This window comes from Micropterus dolomieu, linkage group LG20, assembly GCF_021292245.1.
Source record: "Micropterus dolomieu isolate WLL.071019.BEF.003 ecotype Adirondacks linkage group LG20, ASM2129224v1, whole genome shotgun sequence".
In the NCBI taxonomy this organism is placed as follows: Eukaryota; Metazoa; Chordata; class Actinopteri; order Centrarchiformes; family Centrarchidae; genus Micropterus; species Micropterus dolomieu.
In genome coordinates, this window is record NC_060169.1 from 3,596,022 (window position 1) to 3,611,911 (window position 15,890).

At 39.3% G+C, this 15,890-nt stretch overlaps 1 protein-coding gene and 1 long non-coding RNA gene across 8 annotated transcripts in view; one reads left to right on the plus strand and one right to left on the minus strand.

Annotated features, from left to right (window-relative positions):
- Positions 1-2,061: 2,061 nt before the first annotated feature.
- On the minus strand, positions 2,062-5,991 carry LOC123959487. Its single transcript, XR_006822311.1, has 3 exons — positions 5,333-5,991; positions 2,667-2,756; positions 2,062-2,357 (listed from the first exon to the last, which is right to left on the minus strand). It is a non-coding gene; the product is annotated as an uncharacterized LOC123959487 (long non-coding RNA).
- Positions 5,453-15,890, plus strand: part of ppip5k1a (diphosphoinositol pentakisphosphate kinase 1a) — a 39,540-nt gene continuing 29,102 nt past the window's right edge. For 6 of the 7 annotated variants that reach the window (XM_046033570.1, XM_046033572.1, XM_046033575.1 and 3 more), the window contains exons 1-3: positions 5,453-5,608; positions 10,732-11,263; positions 13,232-13,427. In XM_046033570.1, the coding sequence (XP_045889526.1) occupies positions 11,120-11,263; positions 13,232-13,427 (340 nt within the window). In that variant the 5' untranslated portion in view covers positions 5,453-5,608; positions 10,732-11,119. Of the gene's footprint in view, positions 5,609-10,731; positions 11,264-12,239; positions 12,260-13,231; positions 13,428-15,890 lie in introns of those variants that run through there. The other variant, XM_046033574.1, reaches the window with a different exon arrangement.

The following is a 15,890-nucleotide window of genomic DNA, read 5'->3' on the forward strand; positions in this document are numbered from 1 at the left end:
TTGATATTGGTTACTTACCAAGCACCTTGAAGCTGATGCCACCCTCTGGACATATTTTACACTCACTTTACCACAACTGCTGAGGAACAAACTTCGGACCTCAACTTACATCTATCTTATTTATTTTATTTATTTCTACAGTGATTAGTACAGCAAAATAAAGCTGCTAGCTGCAAGCTGGAGACTCATATTGTATCATATCCTTCTAAAAATAATTCATCAAATAATTCTGAAATAGTTGTGACAACTGTTTGAATGAAGTTTTGGTTGAATTTTTTGTTAGTCAGTCTAGTTGTTTCCTAAATCCTACAAGAAAAGAAGAAATGTCCTTGTTTTAAACTTGATGACCAAGCATCTTGTTTTTTCTTCTAGTGGTATTTGAAAACTGGTTTATAATCCCTGTGGTCTCTATCTGATGGCCCATAATAGTCCTTCAGTTGAAGTGAAAACATGAAAGCCCCTTAAAGTACAGTACAGTTACAATTTTCCTGACCACGATATGCTTGAGTAGCCTAGACGTGTAGGCTATGTGTGTGATCAGGCATGTCGACTTTTCTCTGTCAAAAAGAGAATAAATACTTAATCTATGGACTTGTTCAGTGTGTTTCTGACAGAACCCTTTTTCATTTCGGCAGAGAACTGAACAGACTTTCTTCTCACTGAGCAGAGCTGGAAAACACAGCTGAGAAAAGACGACATCCACCAGCAACCAGACCACAGTCAGCCTGCGTTTACTCGACACCCAGAGTCATTAACCGCTGCGTTACTCGCATAACTGGACGTGTGTTGTGACATGTGCCTTCACCCTCTGAAAGAAGTCTTGTACATGTTTTATATGGATTTCTGACACCATACACCCTGCGCTGAGTCAAACGGGACATGTTCACATTCAGTGTTAAAATAGCATAAAGCCACCGTAGCTCCTTGATCAATGGAGTTCTTGAGTAACTGTTATAATTTACACCCTCTCTGACCAGTGTTGTTTGTAGAGGCTAAGATTAAACTGAAAGAAGAAATTTAGTACTTCAGAATCTGGTTCTAGAAATGAATACCTGTCATACACAGAAAGCAAAAATGCAGCTTTAAAGATGTGAAATTCCAGACAACAATATATGTGTGAATTTGTGATATTGTGGCAGTAGGATAAGATGGGATAATGCAAAGATCTGAGTCTAAAAAGTCTGAAAAAGTACAGACTCTGAAAATTCATTAATTATTTCCAGTCCAGTTTGCTTCAAATTCTGCATGTGATCACACAATGCAACTATTGCCACTCACATATCTGTTGTTGGACAAAAACACAACTATGAAAAGTGATTCAGGTGCATTGAGAAGAGATATTTACCCCATAGATTAAGTGGACTTTTGTGAAAAAGGTCTATTTCTCATTTCTACACTGAGGTGAATAAATCTAAAAATGCTGTGAAAATTACTTTGATGCACTGTTTTTCCAATTTCTATGAAGCTCTCTTCCCGTTCTGAGACGTGAGTACAAAAGAAAAAAACAGAATATCTTCCTCTTTCCCTTTTTGTCGACAAACAATGAAAACAGTTAGGCCTGTTTGCCGAAGTGAACAAACAGACTCTCTAAATAAAGTCTTAACCATTTCCAAAAGCAGCTGGCCGCTGTAATGTAAATACAGCATTTGGGATTTATTTTCATATGTGGATTTGATGTGTTAGTGCACAGAATGGTGAGTGTGGGATTGACTCAAAATAAACTGCAGTGTCCATGTTCATCGTAATTAAGAAACGTGTTAGCCAGCACAACAGTGTCTCATTAATGTGTAATTAGTTTTTGGACAACAATGACACAGTGAAATAATATTTATCAGCCTTTGGATGCAGAAACTACTTCTTAGTAAGATCAGTTCATTGTTGGATTTTCATCTTTTGATGGGATTTATTGACAATAAAAAACAATATAAATATCACCATCAAAAATGCCCTTGGACTCATCAAGAGAATGACATGAAGTCCTTACTTGACAGATCTGTGCAAATTTCCACATGTCACACCTTAACCTACAAGCTAAGGGTTACCTCATCCACATGGCCGCCGTCCACATTTATGAGTTTTATGGCAATTTAAGGAAAGACTTAAATTAGGTGGGTGAGTCTTTGAAATCATTTTACAGGCAAATATTGGACTCCACCCCCACTCATGCAGGAACCCAGAGCCCAGAGGTACAGAGACTAGAGCTGCATTCATAATGAGCCTCCTTGTCCTAGCCTGACCTGTAGCTGTAAGTCACAGAGAGTGTAACGCCCCTGACTTTGGCTAATGGAAGCCATATGAGGGCGGCGGACCGCAGAGGGCCTCCTCACAGAGGGTCTTTGTGGCAGGAGCTGTTGGTACTGATGGAGAAGACAGGGATAATTTAGATAATTTAGATTTAGATCTGTTTCACATGCACACAAGCTGAAGTGATGCTACACAAACACTATATTTGAGTTTATTTAAAAATCTAAAAGAATATGATGCTGTTACATCCCACCCTTTGGTGGCTACATGGGGCGATTAACACTGCAACGATGGCCCAATCATAACGCAGACAAATTTATTAACATAACACAATAAATCAAGAACACCAAAAACACAAGAATATAAACACAAAATGCCCTGAGAGGCAGCAAGACCAGCAGTCTCAAATCAAAAAGCCTCACTCTGATGCTGGTACAGGAGCTTTTAAAGACCGCCTTCCAAGGCCAGGGGGACCTCATTCAGTAATTAGCTGGAACGCTCCTGGCACAAAACTAGATGAAAGAAAAGGAACATGGACACAGCACAGGGAAACACATGCAGCTGCAAAAATGCCAACAGGGGAAAGGCATTTTCATTTCTGTGCTGACAATATTTGTGCAAGTGGGTGCACGCGCTCTTCTCCGTGTTCAGTTTGCTTATAGAAGAGCCTTGTGTACACTGTGCTCACTGGCTGTTTATAAAATGCTCTTTTCATAAGCAGTATAACTGCCCACTGTGACCCCGCAAAGTTCACCACAGCAGCAGCAGCAGCCCCAGGTGGCCTACACACAGGGTGATGTGGTGGTCAAACTGACTCTGGTTCGCACAGACACTGACGTCAACGAGTCTCACACCAGCAACAGCAGGCGGGCGGTATGTTGAAGGAGGGCAGGGTCACCTTTAAAATGTTGAGTTTGAGTAGCCAAAGAACTTCCTGTTGTTGGATTTATGCAATACAACTGTTCAAGTGTTCCGACTGTAGTAGTGGTGGCAATAGTCACTGTAGTGGCTTTTTAGCCATAGTGATGCTTGCTTCTAGGGGTTGTGGGGTTAGTTCAGTAGCACAGCGATGGAACAAGTACTCAGATCCTTTACTTAAGTGAAAGTAGTAATACCAGCGTGGAAAAATATCAGAAATACTTTATTGTACTGTATTGATCCCCGAGGGGAAATTCTGTAAGGTTACAAGTAAAGGTTCTGTTGTTCAAAATATTCTTTTTGCTAAGTCTTAGCATCAAAATATACTTAAAGTAACAAAAGTAAAAGTACTCATTATGCAGAATAGCCGATTTCAGAATTATGTTTATCATATTGTTGGACTATTGATGGAGTAATATCTCAGTCTAGGCATGTACACATACAAGGACATTGACCCTGGTCATACATTGCTCTCGATGTACATACACAGAACAAGCTTTAACAAAAAGTTCAACAATAAACACACACAGCCTACAGCTTATAAAAGAGAACGGTCTAGATGCTCTATATGAAAAATGCTATGAGATATGTTTTGGCGCTATATAAATAAAATTGAATTGAATTCAAAAATAAAGTATTTGACTAAGTAGAAGTAGAAGTAGAAGTATAAACAAGCAGAAATGGAAATACAAGTACCTCAAAATTGTACTTTAGTACAGTTCTGGAGTAAATGTACTTTGTTACTTTCCACCACTGCTGTGTATTAATGATAATTCAACTTGTGAAATGTATGAACAGGCAACACAGTAAGATTCAGTGCAATTGTTTGTTATAAATAAGGAAAGATGGTCTGTTGATGTTTGGTATAAACCTAAATTACAAACGTTATTTGTAATTATTATTGTCTCAAACAACAATTGTGAAGTACTGTACTTAAGGGCAATTATGAGGTAGTTTTACTTTAATTAAGGATTTAAATTTAATGATATGTTCTGCTTCCCATACAGAGGGAAATATATTTTACACCGCTACATTTTTCTTTTCTGCTTGTGTGTTGAACCATCAGTAATAATATAAGAATATAACTCTCTGAAAGGGGCCGTTCTTTCCAACAAGAACTCTTACTTGCAATGTAATGTTTCATTTAAGAAGTTATGTTCTTGTCCTTTTTTTGTGACCACGTTTTTATAACTATCTATCTTATTTTCTGACAAATGTTGCACCACTGCAAATGGTACTTTTGGTGCCTCCACTTGGGCACTTGTTTGTGTGTCATGTAGTAATGATAATAATAATAGCATTGTTTGGGTATATTCATAAAAAAATAAAAGAATCAAATAAATTTAAATTATATTATATGTTATTATTTCATTTTTAAGTAACAAATTATACAAATTATATATATATATATACAGTATATATATATTTTGAAGGAACAAATACAGCTATAGATAGCATTTGATTCAAAAGATGTGTAGTCATAATTACTTATTTCCAGAGTAGTCCAGTGTTTGAACACGTTTTCAGACCTATTACCTAGGTTTGATAATATAAAATGTTTCTTTATTGATCCCCTGCAGGAGAAACTCAAGTAAGTATTAAGTAAGTAAGTATTTTTTTTACCAAAAATTAACCAAAAGTACGACATTGAAAATCTCACATAGTAAAAAACACGTGCATTGTGTAAAATGTACATAGGCTACGCATTATGCAGCTGATTGGCCCCTGTCTGTGTCAGTGCGATAGTGTTATGATGATGCATGTAGCTGGCCATGGTGAAAACATTTTTTTTACAACTAGTGGTAGTTTAATTTATGAAGACACATCCTGTTTTAAGGTCATCGTATGGAAGTTGAAATCTTAATCTGCTAAGCAACTGTCAAGTAAATGTTTCTTTTCAGATTAAGATTTTATTTTACTTTAATTTCTAAGACTAAAGTACAATATTTGGAGTATGGAGTTAGCAGAAAATGAAGGGTGGTTGAAAAAAATACAAGGTACAAGGTTATTAAACAACACAAAGTTGTATAATGAAAAGAAAGTTTGTAACTTCTCCCTTTCATGCAGCACACGCAGAACTTAAGCCAGATAATAAAATGTGTATTAAAATATGGTAACATATATTTATATACAAAGGATGAGGTAACAAGGATCATCATTTTGGTTGTACCTGATTCGCTAGAGGCCGCTAAAGCTCTTCTCATCTTTGGGAACTTGTCGTGCCCCCGCCTACTGACTGACTTTGGTCGTTGCTTATTGGCTCAAGCAGGTTTTCGAGTCACACCTTCTTGAAGCTGTTCTCATTTCCCATTGGTTGATGCAGACGTTGTCTCTCCGTGCGTCAAACAGAAAAAAAAAAAAAAAAAAAAAGATTGGTTTCACATGCAAACTGTCAAGAGCAAAGAAAGCGAGCCGATGGCAGCGATGCAAACCTTCCAGCCACACTGTGAGTTCACGGTTCACTGTTACTGTATGCTAACGGAAACATCCTCGACACGCGTCCAGTCTTAAACGTTAACATTAATGATCGCTCGCACATTTCGGTATTAGCTTCAAATGCAGGCAAAATGGCTCTGGAAGACTTGTTTACATCGCCGATCCAGCCGGGCTAACGTTACTGTGTTAGCTGAATGCTAGCACTAGCACTGCTAACGTTAACGAGCGCTAACGTCTCTTTCTTTGCCATATAACGTTGTTCTTGAACTCAAACAAGCCGTCTAGATTCGTTTTACATGCTAAAATCACTTTAATATTTTGGTTTCTAAATATCCAACGTCTTCGTATTCTAACGTTCATTTGCTGTTATACAACAACATCGTGTATATAACGTTAACGCTAATGAACTTGTTGATGTGATGGCGATGTAACGGTAACTACAACAACCAGCCTGTGGTAACGTTAACTTATAGGTTAAAGTTAATCCACTGTCCGGTCATTTTTAATTCAATTAAACATCCTTGTGTCCTCAATTCACGCAGTTAATCCTGTCGGTCCCTCTTCCAGTTCAGACATCAGGTGCAGCTACAACGTTTGTGTAACGGGGTGTTTTTTTCTGTCAGCCCATCAAAAGTATTTCGAAGTTATCGTGTCTCCAGACACTTTATTTGTTGTATTTTATATCAGTCGTAGACGGACTACTATTACTCTTTGTCTAATGTCATAGTAAACTTAACATGTTTGAGGTTATGGACTGTTTTGAAGATTTTAAAGCACTTTTAAAATGTCATCTGGGCTTAAAGAAAATGTAATGGACGTTTTTCAGTTTTTTTTTTTTGTTGACATTTTATAGACCGTTTTTAAAACGAGGGATTAATCTAAAATACAAATCATTGTCCATTGCAACCCTAAACGTATCTTACAAACATAGATTGACTGGAGGGGATACTATTTACAGGTTTGTCTCTCTGCCCAGCTTGTCCAAACTTGACTGTCTTTAACACAAGGTTAGTTGATTAATCAATTAGTTGTCAACTATTAAATTTATCGCCAACTGAATATTCTCTGTGTTTCTTTGCTCGGCTATGACAGTAAACTGAATATCTTTTGTTGTGGACAAAATAGTACATTTGAGGATGTAATCTCAGACTTTGGGAAACACTGATTTAAAATGTTTCACCATTTGGGCCAAACAACTAATCGATTAATTGTGAAAATGATCGACAGATGAATCGATAATTAAAATAATCATTAGTTGCAGCCCTAGCTCCAAGATATATCACTAACTCTTGCTTCAGCATGGTAGGATGGCCATCCCTTCTTTTGCGCAGGCTTGAACACTGGTACATTTTAATCTATAAGATTAGTTTAGGTAAACTTCCGACTTCTTTACAAAGCAGTCATAATCTCAGGTTACATAATTGGCTTTTTAAAGTTTCTGCTATCAGAACAGAGGCTGGAAAATCAAGCCTGTCTGTTTTGGAATGATGTGCAGACCAAGCTCAAACTTACGTCCCTCATCTCTTTAAATAATTTTAAACACAGAATAAAGGAATTGGTTACTGTTAGCTGCGGCTGCTTTGCCAAATAAATATATGATCTAATATTGCTGTTATGTATATGAACTGTACTATGTAGAGTATTACGTTACACCCAATGTTGTTTTGTTGTGTTTTCCTCTTGTATCTTACGTTGTTGTTGTTGTTGTCATATGTTAGATTCTGCTATTTGAACCTGTCTTGACTAGATCTCACTTGTAAAAGAGGTTTTAATCTTTTTAATCTCAAATGTAACTTTCTAGTTAAATAAAGGTTAATAAGAAGAAACATATATTATCTCAAATTAAAGGCGTTCGCTTCCATACATGTTTCGACTGTCGAAACGCTGTTTTCTGTTGGCCTTCAGCACACTGCAGGGAGCAAAGATCTGGTGGTGAAATGCTGAATTTAAAATGTCAAGAAACAAAGCTTAGAAATGATAGGTCTCAGCTATGGCTGCACAGTTCTGAAAATAATATGATTTGCAGTACTTGGAGGTAATGATCATTATTACTACTTTCATAGAAAAACATTTTCAGTTTGTTATGGTATAATTTTTGCTGGGATCTGTACCAAACAGAGATGTTTTCTTAAGTCTTCAGAATATGATGTGTAGGCCAGGACATATCTGCAGCATGACAATATGTAATTTAAAATAGTACTTTGACACACACATCGCCTACACACCCTCTGCAAGTCTGGTTAGATGACATCTGTTTGAAACGTTGTCTCTTTAATAAAGTTTAAGTAAACAAGGCCGTGATGCCCGTGATTGAGATGAAAAATAGTTCTATTGAAACAAGTTCTGGAGCAGACTCAGGCTTCACTCTCCATTAGGTGAAAGGCTGAAGCAGGTTCGGGCAGAGCGCTCTGCAGGAGGTGTCTGAGCCTGCCCCAGCAAGGAGTCCTGAGTCATCTGGTTCAAGGTGGGGTAGAGGTCAGAGTTTTTTAGGAAATGTAGGAAAAGGACACATTTAAGAATGGAAAGTGGGGCAATAGAGGTCCAGAAACCGAGGCAGTGATTACATGTATGTGATGAGTTAAGAGGTCAAAGGGAATAGAAGAAGCTGGACTAGAGTTGAATGGTGCAAATGGAGACTTGGCTCTGTCTCACGGTTGAGTAAACCTCCACTCGCGAATTGGAGTTGTTACCCAGGCGTTTCTGTATCTTGTCATATAAGCTTTTAGAAAAACCACCATACTGTCTAGTTGCATTCTCAACTTTTTTGCTTTTAGAGCTGTAACAATAAGTCAATTAATTTATTATTCTATGGACAGAAAAGTAAAGGGCAACTATTTATCGTTAAGGCCATTTGTAAAGCAAAGTATTTCAAACATTCTCTGGTCCCAGCTTCTCAAAGTTAAAGAGCTGCTGCTGCTTCAGTTTTTGTATCATTGTAAATGTAATATCTTTGGGCTTTGGACTTTTGGTTGGCCAAAACGAGACATTTGTCCTTAACAAAACCTAATTGGCTTTCGTGTTGTCAGATAGTTTAAAGGTTACATTCTCCTCTTTGTGTTGACAACACTGCCCAGTCTCCTTAGTTTATTTAACTCCTTTCAAAACCAACTGGATTGTGTCAGAAATTAATTTTGATCAAGGTTTAAAAAAAAAAGTTGATATAATGGAAATACGCCCGTTAACAGCCATGTGTAGCATGAAATTTTAGAATGTAAACTGCACCCTCAGTCCCATTTTAAAACGACTTAAATAATATACTAATATAGAGGACATGACCTCAGTGTCCTCAGTTGAAGCGATGGCCATGCTTTTAGCCTGAGCAAGCAGGTGTAATATAAGAGATTAACGGTTGTGCTGAAGCTCTGAAACGCTAATCTACTTAGGCATGGAAAGAGTTTATTTCACATCAACTTGGTGCCAAAATTGAAGTTAGAATGAGTTTTTGTATGTGTACCAGGCAGCAGTTAAACATTTATAATATAAAAATACTTAACAGTCACCGACTTGACTGGACTGAACCTGTGCTTTCTCATTTCCATTGCCTTAAATGTACAAGTGCACAGACAGTAACCGGTGATACTTTGATACTTCTTAGTACTTAGTAAGAACTGTGTTTAAATGGAAAGATAACTGTGACTGTCCACTACATATCTTCCGTCCCCCTTATAATGACACTTTCTCAAGTACATTTTATTGGCAAAAACAGTAGTGCGCTTAACCATTCCCAAGTTGACATATTTAAATTGCCTTTTTTTGTATGGCCTACAGTCCAAAACCCACTGTACTATCACAGAAGATGAGAAAATCACAACATTTCTGGCATTTTGAAATTACTTAAAAGACTTAACTATCATTTCATGTACTAATAATCTTCAATATAAGTGAAATTGCTGCATACATGCTTTACTGTTATTTGTGAATCCCAGGAAGATTAGCCGAGTACTGTGTCTTTTAGGTCATGGTGACCTTTAACTAAACAAGCAAGTTCTACAGAGGGAGCTTGGCCTCTTTGCAGTTTTATTTGTGTTCCCTCAGTTTGAGATCCCCAAGGCTTTGGACAGTTATGTTTGTTTATTATCTCATCCGGACCCCTTCTAGGCTGCTCATGTTAATAACCGCATTTTCCGCTGCAAATAGTCAGCCTTTATACTTGAGTGATTGCGCCTGATGGTGAAGCTGTTTGTTGTTCAGAGAGCGATGAGTAGTTGTGGTTTGTCTACAGTATGACATGTGGTCTGCTGCCTGTCCTGTCTCCATGACTGGCTAATGTTTAGTGGTGATGGGAAATGCAGATCAGAGCTGATTCCTCTGCTGTTTGGCAGCACCAGACTGCAGCGTCAGGGTTAAATGTGTAACAGTAGAGTAGGTGATGGAGGTAATTATTGCTCAAGCACACAGCCATTTCTGCTGAAAGTGATGCTATATTGGCTGCGTTTGCACTGCCACACATGGTGTTCTTTTTTTACAGTGGAGTTGAAAGACCAAAATTACCCACGCAGCTTGGCATAATGAGACTGTTGTTGACCGTCGGACACCCTTGGACAAAAAAGAGTGATGAAATATTTCTAGCGATTTAGATTTAATTAGTCATTCTCCTTGTTGGTTATTTTTATTATGTTTGGATATTTTCTCTAATTTATTTGATTTAATACAAAAGGATTCAATACATAGACTGTAAAAGAAGTGGAAGTAGCCACCATGACGTCACCATGGATTGTGGACTGCTGTCTTAAACCTTGAGTCTGGCATTTTGGCATGTTTGGAACCAGAAGTGACCATGTTTAGACGAGAGAGTGGAGCTGGGGAGGGATACGCATTGCTACGCCTGACGGGTTTGAAGTAGGCTAATTTTCTCATAGACCATAACAATAATAATAATTTTATGCTTATGATTTTGTGCTTCACACACAAAGTAATATACACAAAACCGCAAAATTATAATTCAATCAGAAGAAAACTACAGCGTTGACAATAATTGATTGACTTCTGTACCTACAAGTTGCAGATCTGAGTCTGACCACAAATCCAGAACACTGAAAGATGATTACCGGTAATAGTGTTTGCAAAGCATTATATATTGCAATTCCAAGCAAAATGGAACAAATAATGTTTTAAATTTTGTTTGTCTTTCAGGACTGTCAGCCTTGCGTACAAATGGAGGAAAGGACTATCATCAGATTATTGGAGCCTCCAAGTTGCTGAAGACTCTTGGGGAAGCTGAAGTCAGTCATAAGATGTGAATTTGCTGAATGACGAATGAGAAACTTGAGTACCGACGTCATTGCAGAGGACTGACTACTACCATCACTTGTCCCATGACCTTGTATGTTTGAGTGCTCCTCATTCAGTCATTCTGGTCCTGTGCTTCACACCTTCATCTACCAGCGCTGCTTTTCAGCCCAGGCAGAGTGGACCCGTCCCTCTACCCAGGCCCCGCGCCCTCCCATCGGCGGCCTATTCTGGCGGTGTGTTGGTGTACGATGGCGCGGTGGGACGCTGAGGGCTGCCGCGGGGGACTGTGATGTCAGAGCCCAACAGCCCGGGCGAGAGCCGGCGTGGCGCTCCCAGATTCTTCGTGGGCTGCGAGGACGATGAGAGCGAGGTCCTGGAGGACAGCATGAGGACAGACATGGAGCTATATGAGGACGACGAAGACACAGACTCGGTGAGGGACAAACCTCAAAACCTCTTTAATATAATCTGTTCCTCCACTTAGCTGTCGGTGCTAGCTGGAAGAAATTAAGTTGAATATCATATCAAAAGCATCAGATTATCAATGAATAATAACATCGCAGATGAGTCACCAGTAGAGATCTTTCAGTTAACATTGTGTACCCTGGGCAGCCATTGTGGACTTCTTTTTGGGTGAAAGTGTATATGCACAACCTAAAGAAGAAAGAATTTCTAAAACAGTATTTTTTTTTTTTTACATTCTCAAAAGTGCCAGTAGGTGTCTTCAGTTTTATATTTAGACGTCAGTGTGTTTACATGTACTGTAACCTGGTTCTTGGAAATCCACATATACTGCAGCAGGTCAGAGATCAGACTTCTCACCTACACCCAACCTTATATGGAAGCATGGCATTCTCATTTACTACTTACTACTACATATACTAACTGTAGTCGGTTGTCTGTTGGACAGCATAGTGAGAGGACAGAATAAAACAGCTTTTCCTCACAGCACGTGTCAGAAATTGTCACAAGCTCAGCAGTGGAAACAGACGTATTTAAACTACTAGAAGCTACTTTGTGTTAAAAGTTTTAGTCGGACTTTGGATGGAATTATTTGGAATTAAATCAGAGATTTTCACTGAATTTCTCCATTTTAGAAGAGGAGAGAGCAACAGCAATCTACTACAGTATATTAAGGATGTCACAATACCAAAAAGCTGTGAGAGGATGTCCATGACAGATGAGAGGTGGTTTGATGTCAATATATTCATAAATGAGCAAACTGTTGAAATTACAATCTTGCACTGTGCATGTTTCATTTTTACTTAACTTTTCTTTACAAACTCACAGGTATGAAATTTCTGAGTGTGGTCTCTATCTATATTGGCAGTTGTCTGAGATTTTATATTGAAAACAAAACCGTTACAGATGATTGAAATGGCTCGTCTTGCACTTTTAAGACGGTCCCTAACTCCGTGTGCAGTAACAGGTGCGTTGGACAGACATTTCAGTTCTTAAAGCTGCAAACTGCATCTTCATCTTTGGTGATTTTCAGGTGATCAAAACTGTGAAATGTCAGCCTAAATCAGCTCTTCCATTGTGAGAAATCGAGGCTTTGACACAGAGCTATTAAATAGGGGGGGTACACTTACATTGGGGGATACATAGGGGGGTGGTGATGGTGCAGTGGATAAGACGCATGCCTTTGGTGTGAGAGACCCAGGTTCAATCCCCCCACTGTGACACATCCTATGTGTCCCTGCTCCAGAGGTGACCGCTGACATATATAGCAATTGTAAGTCGCTCTGGATAAAAGTTTCAGCTAAATGAATAAATGTAATGTAATGGACATAAAATAAAACGAATAGCGCATGTAAATTCAGTGAATTTGCATTTCTTTTTATAAAGAAATGTATTATTATTATTATTATAATTTTTCATAGTTGCTCTGTAGTTTTAATTTAAAGACTGAAAAACGTGTGCTGCAGAATTGTGCTATTTTCTAACAGTTTGGATTTGCTGCAAATGAATAGAGAACTTTTTCACAGGCATTTTGTATTCATAGTTAGACAGAAATCGTGGTGTATCATTTTAGGATTGGACACTCCTACTATTGAAGGAAATAGACTTCACCTTGGGTTGATCTCTTTTTCTATTCAACGAGTCGAGGCGGAGCTGTTGCAGCTGCACTTGTCGCTATCTTCCCGTATTGAATCTCCGGTACCTTTGGTACATAGCAAAATGTATGTTGTTTTTTTTTTCAGAATTTTGGTATGAACTTGGTACTGAAGTATCGGTCCTCGTGACATCCCTACAGAATATGTGTAGCCATTTTATTGCACATTAAATGCAATGTCTGTTATTCATTATGAAATGTATTGGAGATTGGACAAAGCTCCCATCGTCTCTCCAGCTTCCTGAGATGGATCATTGAAATGTTGCCCTCCTCTCCCTTGTTCAGCCCCCGGAGCAACAGATTGTGGTGGGGATCTGCTGCATGATGAAGAAGTCCAAGTCTAAGCCAATGACCCAGATCCTGGAGAGGCTGTGCCGGTTTGAGTACATCACTGTGGTCATCTTCCCAGAGGACGTCATCCTCAACGAGCCTGTTGACAAATGGCCTCTCTGTGACTGCCTCATCTCCTTCCACTCCAAGGGTACAACACACATTCACCCAGTGATTCTTGTGTTTTTAGTTAGATATGAATTTTGTTTAATGTGTGTCCTATAGAGGCGATATCTGTGCCTAAAGTTTGTGCACTGAATCAACTGCCGTTCCATTTAAAATAATGAAAAGAGTTCCTGTCTTGTAATGCAATATCAGCATTGCATTCAGTTCATTAGTCATTCTATCTGCAAATTTGAGTCTACAGTATCTCAAGTGTTTCTAAGTGTATGGCTACACTCTCTCAGTAGACATAACTCTGAACTTGTTCCCCCCCCTGCTGGTAATGTCAAATTATCTATGAGCTTTATTAATGGAATCATTTCTCTAGGGCTCTACCGTATAGTTTGAAGCTCCTTTCATAATGTTGACATTCAAATTCTAAATCAAGATTTGAATGCCACTTATGCTATGAAAACGTGCTAGAGACCAGGTTACATCGCTGCCTCCGTCTTTCTCCTTTAACTTCTGCATGTGCCACAGATGCACAGCTGCAGGTTAGTGTGTCTGCTTGACCGAGGGAGGGGCATCCACACTCCGTATCGCCGGGTGGTGCATGGGTGTGGCCTTCATTTGCGCCCCATATTGCAACTGCCATGAAACAGTCGCTCTGTTTCTTTGATTTACCGCTTTACTCTCGCCAGTGCCACTCGTCCTCCTCATTATCAAGCTTACTTGACCACCGTTGTCCTGGGGCCAACTTTGAATGGCGTATCCTACTTATTCATTCTTTTTAAGTTCAGTGTGTAAATTTTTGTGGCGAATTGCAACCAGTGGCTCACGGTGCATTCACGTGCTCCTCGGACGATCCCATTTCCCTGAGCTGTGAAGTCGTTCTTCTGACGTCAGTGTGTGTTCAAGTGCTCTTAAGCTACTACAAAGACGTGTTGTATTTGTATTATCAGAGCATTTAAACAACACGCAGACATCTAGTTCACTACTACGTGGACAGCAAACTAACCGTTATAACCATATTACAAATTACATGTTTGCACTATATGTACAGTGAGGAAAATAAATATTTGAACACCCTGCTATTTTGCAAGTTCTCCCACTTAGAAATCATGGACGGGTCTGAAATTGTCATCGTAGGTGCATGTCCACTGTGAGAGACATAATCTAAAAAAAAATAATCCAGAAATCACAATGTATGATTTTTTTAACTATTTTTGTATGATACAGTTGCAAATAAGTATTTGAACACGTGTCTATCAGCTAGAATTCTGACTCTCAAAGACCTGTTAGTCTGCCTTCAAAATGTCCACCCCCACTCCATTTATTATCCTAAATTAGATGCACCTGTTTGAGGTCGTTAGCTGCATAAAGACACCTGTCCACCCCATACAATCAGTAAGAATCCAACTACTAACATGGCCAAGACCAAAGAGCTGTCCAAAGACACTAGAGACAAAATTGTACACCTCCACAAGGCTGGAAAGGGCTACGGGGAAATTGCCAAGCAGCTTGGTGAAAAAAGGTCCACTGTTGGAGCAATCATTAGAAAATGGAAGAAGCTAAACATGACTGTCAATCTGACTTGGACCGGGGCTCCATGCAAGATCTCACCTCGTGGGGTCTCAATGATCCTAAGAAAGGTGAGAAATCAGCCCAGAACTACACGGGAGGAGCCGGTCAATGACCTGAAAAGAGCTGGGACCACCGTTTCCAAGGTTACTGTTGGTAATACACTAAGACGTCATGGTTTGAAATCACGCATCGCACGGAAGGTTCCCCTGCTTAAACCAGCACATGTCAAGGCCCGTCTTCAGTTTGCCAATGACCATTTGGATGATCCAGAGGAATCATGGGAGAAAGTCATGTGGTCAGATGAGACCAAAATAGAACTTTTTGGTCATAATTCCACTAACCGTGTTTGGAGGAAGAAGAATGATGAGTACAATCCCAAGAACAGCATCCCTACTGTGAAGCATGGGGGTGGTAGCATCATGCTTTGGGGGTGTTTTTCTGCACATGGGACAGGGCGACTGCACTGTATTAAGGAGAGGATGACCGGGGCAATGTATTGCGAGATTTTGGGGAACAACCTCCTTCCCTCAGTTAGAGCATTGAAGACAGATCAAGGCAGGGTCTTCCAACATGACAATGACCCAAAGCACACAGCCAGGATAACCAAGGAGTGGCTCTGTAAGAAGCATATCAAGGTTCTGGCGTGGCCTAGCCAGTCTCCAGACCTAAACCCAATAGAGAATCTTTGGAGGGAGCTCAAACTCCGTGTTTCTCAGCGACAGCCCAGAAACCTGACTGATCTAGAGAAGATCTGTGTGGAGGAGTGGGCCAAAATCCCTCCTGCAGTGCAAACCTGGTGAAAAACTAAAGGAAACGTTTGACCTCTGTAATTGCAAACAAAGGCTACTGTACCAAATATTAACATTGATTTTCTCAGGTGTTCAAATACTTATTTGCAGCTGTATCATACAAATAAATGGTTAAAAAA